Source organism: Solanum tuberosum, unplaced genomic scaffold, assembly GCF_000226075.1.
Source record: "Solanum tuberosum cultivar DM 1-3 516 R44 unplaced genomic scaffold, SolTub_3.0 scf00064, whole genome shotgun sequence".
NCBI lineage: Eukaryota > Viridiplantae > Streptophyta > Magnoliopsida > Solanales > Solanaceae > Solanum > Solanum tuberosum.
In genome coordinates this window covers 123,368-129,168 of record NW_006238990.1, presented here as the reverse complement: position 1 = coordinate 129,168, position 5,801 = coordinate 123,368, and the positions used below count along the sequence as shown (strand labels likewise).

The 5,801-nt window shown below is 38.0% G+C and overlaps 1 protein-coding gene across 1 annotated transcript; it reads left to right on the top strand.

Moving 5' to 3' along the window:
* The first annotated feature begins 1,143 nt into the window (after nt 1-1,143).
* LOC107060196 (uncharacterized) lies at nt 1,144-1,658 on the top strand. Its single transcript, XM_015307784.1, has 2 exons — nt 1,144-1,188; nt 1,272-1,658. The coding sequence occupies exons 1-2, from the start codon at nt 1,144-1,146 to the stop codon at nt 1,656-1,658; spliced, it is 432 nt and encodes a 143-aa protein (XP_015163270.1).
* Nucleotides 1,659-5,801: the final 4,143 nt, after the last annotated feature.

Genomic DNA, 5,801 nt, shown 5'->3' with positions numbered 1-5,801 from the left:
AAGAGTGATTTTGCTGGAAACATGGAGATAAATGAATGGGGTTTTGGGTTTGTTTTCAGTGGTCACTGGTGGTGGGTTTGGTCGATTTGAGTGGGGGTTTGAAATTGGCTGTTGTTTGTTGGTGGTTTCAGGCGCGTTTGGTCGATGTTTGGAGCTCAAAGTTCACCATTAATGGTGGAACTCGAGCCAGGGAGGAAGGAGGATGGAGGTGTTTTGTGGTGGCGTTGGTGAGGAAATGGTTGGAGAAGAAGAGCAAAAATGGGTCTGTTTTGGGTGGTTATCCGGTGGGTTTGAGGAAGTTGTTTTAGAGTGGGGGTTTGGTGGTGGAAGAGAGGGGGAGGCAGTGGGAAATAGGGTAGAAAAATATCTTAGGGTTTCATCCCTTTTTGGAATTTTCACCACACCCACTTAAAGACTAAGAAGTAGATTAAATAGAAAATTAAAAACCATTTATTGCATAATACTATTATCTAAAAATCATGGGCCGAAACCACTAGTTAATAAAATAGTCGTATACGAAAACTTATATATATTTGAATTTATTTTTAAACTGTGTAAAAAATTAAAATAAATATTAACAAATATAACTAATAAAATCAATATTTAAAAATATAATAAACGTAACTAATGACATGTAAAAAATGCAATTTTAAAATTAACTAATAATAAAAAAAATCCTATTTTTTTTTATAAATAAGGATAGTTAACAATAATCTTATTTAAAAATATAAAAAAATTATTTTGAACTATTAAATAAATAAAACTTAAAAGTTATGAATTTTGAAAATGTTAGGCCAAAATTGGGTGTCAACAATAAGTACATTTTGGTGGAACTGAACTATGTTTCTAAATGGGTAGAAGGTGTGGCACTACCAAACAATGAAGGGAGAAGTGTTGTTCAGTTCCTAAAATGCTACATCTTTGCTAAGTTTGGCACTCCTCGGGCTATTATTTGTGATGGTGGATCCCATTTTTGCAATAGGCTTTTCGCGTCCGCATTGAGAAAATATGGGGTGCGATATAAAGTAGCAACACCATATGATCCTCAAATAAGTGGACAAGTGGATGTTTCGAATCGAGAGATCAAGAGTATCTTGGCTAATACCGTAAATGCAAATAGGACTGATTGGTCTCGAAAGCTAGATGATGCTCTGTGGGCATAACACACTGCCTACAAAACACCAATCGGTATGTCCCCGTAACAGCTAGTCTTCGGTGAAACTTGCCATTTACGGGTTGAATTGTAACACAAAGCATTATGGGCATTAAAGGATCTAAATCTGGACTGGGCAAATACTTCAAAAGGAAGAGTAGATCAACTCAATGAATTAGAAGAATTCAGGTTCAGTGCTGATGAAACTTCAGCTCTATACAAAAAAAAGATGAAAAAGTGGCATGATTCTAGAATCCTTAAGAGGGAATCCCGAGTTGGAGATTGGAAGTTGTTGTATAATTCTCGACTAAGACTCTTTCCAGGAAAGCTCAAATCCAAATGGTCAGGTCCATTTAGAGTAACACAGGTTTTCACAAATGGTGCCATTGAAGTTGAAAGTAAAGAAGGCCCTGCCTTCAAGGTGAATCGGCAACACTTGAAGTTATATTTTGGAGATTGCCAAGAAATTTCTGTGATTGAAGTGGTATATCTAGAGGATTCTTGAGAGCATTTCCACGTTGTACCACGAAGTTAAATAAGGTGCTCCCTTGGAGGCAACCCAAGTGTTACTGTTTTGAATAATGTATGCTGAATGTGGCGGTGTAGGTTATTTTTTGAGGGTAAGAGTTCATCGGTAGATCACCGAGTCAGTTCAGCGATCATGAAGTTGATCGCTCCATTGGCATCAACAGTGGGTTGAGATACTGAAACATAAGGCGGCGTACCTGCACCAATCAGTGACTCGCCGATGTGATTAGATGATCCGACTTTCACTACCTTTTTAAATTAGCCCGATAGCTCAGAGTCTTGGAGCAGTTGGCGATATCTCATATCTATTAGGCGATGCGCGAAAGCCATTTGGCGTAGTCACTCTTTTCTGCCTTTATGTCCCAAAATGGACTAGCTGCATACTGGAAACTTCGACGAGAACCAGAACATTCGGCGATTCGCCAAATAGTTCGGCGACTCCTACAAGCTTTTGTCGAATGGGCGCCTAGTGAAGATTCCTTGTCCCCCTACTCTGTTTGCTTAAGTGCCAGTAGTTTACTGTTACCTTTGTTATTGTTTGTTCTCTATTCACGTTAAGGACAATGTTGGATGCTTTTGGTGGGGGTGGTAGGAGTCATGTTATCAAGTCTTTTGTTCTCTACTGAGTTATTCGAGTATCATGCATGATCAATGCTGATGACTTGAATAGTGGTATTAATTGAATGAAGTGAATGTGCAGCTACAACGAGGCCAAATGAAGTTGCATAGACAATATGTGGAATTTTTGCATCTCTTTGTGACTAGCCGGTTATCGAATGGAGTCTCTTGTGATGAGCATTGCACATTAGCCTAAATGAGTCTTATTTGATGTTGGTGCCAATGCCTTGTGTGATGAGCTTACCTTGAACATTGTGTGTGGTGACACCTAGAATTTGACCCGTTGGTTCGGTTGACCAAGTGATTCAAACTCTTGAACTGATCTTAGGCAACAATTTTGAAGAGGGAAACAACTTGATAATATTTAAACTCTTGAAATGATCTTAGGCAACAATTTTGAAGAGGGAAACAACTTGATAATATACCTCTTTTTCTGGCCAACCTTGTGAGATGTGTGAACATTGCTTGAACCCCTTTGAACCTTATCCTTTTCTTAGAAGAAACTTGAGTAATTGTGACCCCTGTTTATCCATTCACCCATAATCCTCATGAAGTGTGGTTTGTTTGAATAGCCAACTTAGGCCAAAAGCCTAAGTTGGGGGTTTGGTGAAAAGAGAAGGTGAATCAAGAACTTTGAAAAATTACTCCTTTGAGCAATGGTTTTGAAAAAGATAGAACCCCTCCACATAAAAAAAAAGACAAGAAAATAAAAGAAAAGAATGAAAAAGTTGTGAAATAAGTGATGAAAATTGCAAAAAGATATGGGGTATCCGTTAGTCCATGTGAAAGTGAATAGTGGGGTTAATTGTGAACATGATCAAACTGTTGAAGAAAAGGAGGAAAATGAGGTTCAGGCCACATTTCATGAGGGTAGAAGACACTGATCCTAAATGACCATAACTTTACACTCTGCCCCGTTATAAGCCTTGAAAGACCTTTGTGATCTTGAGTGATTTAAGGCGAGTGTTGATTGGAAAATAAGGGAAAACATATAGGTGAAGTAATGCATGTGTTCATCTCTGTGAGTGTGAGAGTTATATGTGATTGCATAACTATAAATTATTGAAGAACTTCGTGTGATTAAGGAATCAACCCTGTTGTGAGGGCAATTGAGTATCTTTATTGAGCTTGAACTTGCGTTTGAAGCGAGTATTGTGAGCTTGAGCATATTTCGTAATGGTGACGTCACACTTGAATCTTTCAGTGTACAATTGATCATTGCATGAGTACTTGAGTCTTGTTATGTGCGTTCATGCTGAATCTTTTGTAGAACTATTTGAGACATCCTTTTTGAACTGCTGAACTTGAGGACAAGCAAAATTTTAAGTTAGGGGTGTTGATGAGTCCGAGATTTGGACTGATTTAGGGCTTTGTTTACATAGGTTTAGTGTCCTCAAATGCTCATTTTGTGCCATACTCAAATGCTCAATGTGAGTCTCCGAATGGTCGGCAAAGCCCGACTTTCCTCGCCGATTGGCCCCAAAAAGCCACACCTCAAATTAGTATAAATTGTTTTTTAGAAGAGAGAGAAAGCATTTAGAAATTGTGAGGAACTGAAGAAAGATAGTAAAAACACTGCTATTGTTTATTTTGAGTCATTTTAGCAAGTGTTTTCAATTGGGTATTGTAATAGAGAAGATATTATTCATTTTAGACTTTTGATTTTCAAATACCCTGCTATGGAGAATGTAGCAGGTATCGAATTTCATCCTTTTACGATGATTGGCTAAAACCACAATCTTGGGGGTTTGACAATGTAACTAATTGTTGTGTTTGACTTAATGGGTGTTAGTAATTATCGATTTTTGGTGTTAATTTGAAATGGGTCTGAGTTATTATTGTGGTTTAACTCCTATATTGTATGTTAAGTGCAATATAGCTCGGGTTTTATGCTTTCTTGAGAGAAAAGTGTAGAGCAAAGGTAGTAACTTGGCATCCATAGTTAGTGGGTCATGACGATTTCAGCTTGATAAAGTGAAACTCAAGACTCATCCTTTGTATCTAGCTCGAGAGTGTAGATTTGATGAGATTGTGGGTTGGTCTTCTTATGGAGTGCATTGAGGTTCGAAAGAACTTAGTGGAAACAAGGTAATTTTTCGAGAGAAAATTGCCTTACCTAAAGTCTGTCCTACCCATGAAGAATTAACATCGTTGGTTAGTGATTTGCACCCGTAGAGTTGAACTTCGGAGTTGGTTTGTCAATCCCCCAAATATTGTCTACTTTTTTTATTGTTCCTTGTTGATTCTTGATGTGGTTTTGTAGTCTAAAAACTGCTTGCTTGGAATAGCGACTATGTCTTCGAGTTTCGTTCATAGTTTCGTAAAACTTTTATTCTTTCAGCTGCAAAAGTCACTGTTATAACATCATAGTTGAATTCAAAATATAACTACTCTTTGTGGAATCGACCCCAACTCATTTAGTTGGGTTTATACTGATTTACGATCGTTGAACACCTACAATTGGATGAGGTGTGCTTGAAACGATAAATCACCATGCGAGCAAGCCGGTGAACATCCTTCGCTAATTCCTTCCTTTCTGCCTCAACATGTGCTACACTACCCGTAGACAGCCTGCTAAGACAATCAACTACTACATTGGCCTTACCAGGATGGTAAAGCACATTCATATCATAGTCCTTGAAGAATTCAAGCCATATCCTCTAGCAAAGATTCAACTCTTTCTGGGTGAACACATACTGAAGGATTTTATGGTCTGTGAACACATCTACGTGAACACAATACAAGTAATGTCTCCAAATCTTTAGGGAAAATACCACTACTGCAAGCTCAAGGTCTTGAGTCGCATAGTTCTTCACATACACCTTAAGTTGTGTAAAAGCATAAGCTATAACCTTACCTCGCTGCATAAACACACAACCTAGGCCATCCCTGGATGCATCACAATAGATCATATAACCGTCTGAACCCTCTAGTAGAGTCAAAACAACAGTTGTAGTCAACCTAGTTTTCAATTCTGAAAAGTTCTTCTCACAATCATCTGACCACTGAAACTTAAACTTTTTCTGAGTCAACTTAGTCAATGGAGAAGCTATGGATGAAAATCCTTCCATGAACCTTCCGTAATAACCAGCTAAACCCAAGAAACTTCTGATATATGTTGGAGAGGTGGGTCTAGGTCATTGTTTCACTACCTCTATTTTCTGGGAATCCACTTGGATCCCTTCGCTAGATACTATACACCCAAGGAAAGCAACTGATTGTAACCAAAACTCACATTTCCTAAACATAGCAAATAAGTGGCGATCTTTGAGAGTTTGCACGACAATCCTCAAATGAGTAGCATGTTCTTCCTCATTCCTAGAGTAAATGATGATATCATCAATAAAGACGATAACGAACAAGTCCAGATAATGCTTGAACACCTTATTCATCAAATCCATGAAAGCTGAAGGAGCATTGATTAGTCCAAATGACATAACTACAAATTCATAATGACCATACCGAGTTTTGATGCCTGTTTTCGACATGTAACTATCTCTGA

Excerpts from the sequence above, each read along its gene's own strand:
- LOC107060196 (XM_015307784.1), top strand. The coding sequence starts at position 1,144 with ATGATGCTCTGTGGGCATAACACACTGCCTACAAAACACCAATCG. Across the intron at positions 1,189-1,271 it reads TGCCTACAAAACACCAATCG|GATCTAAATCTGGACTGGGC; the intron begins GTATGTCCCCGT and ends TGGGCATTAAAG.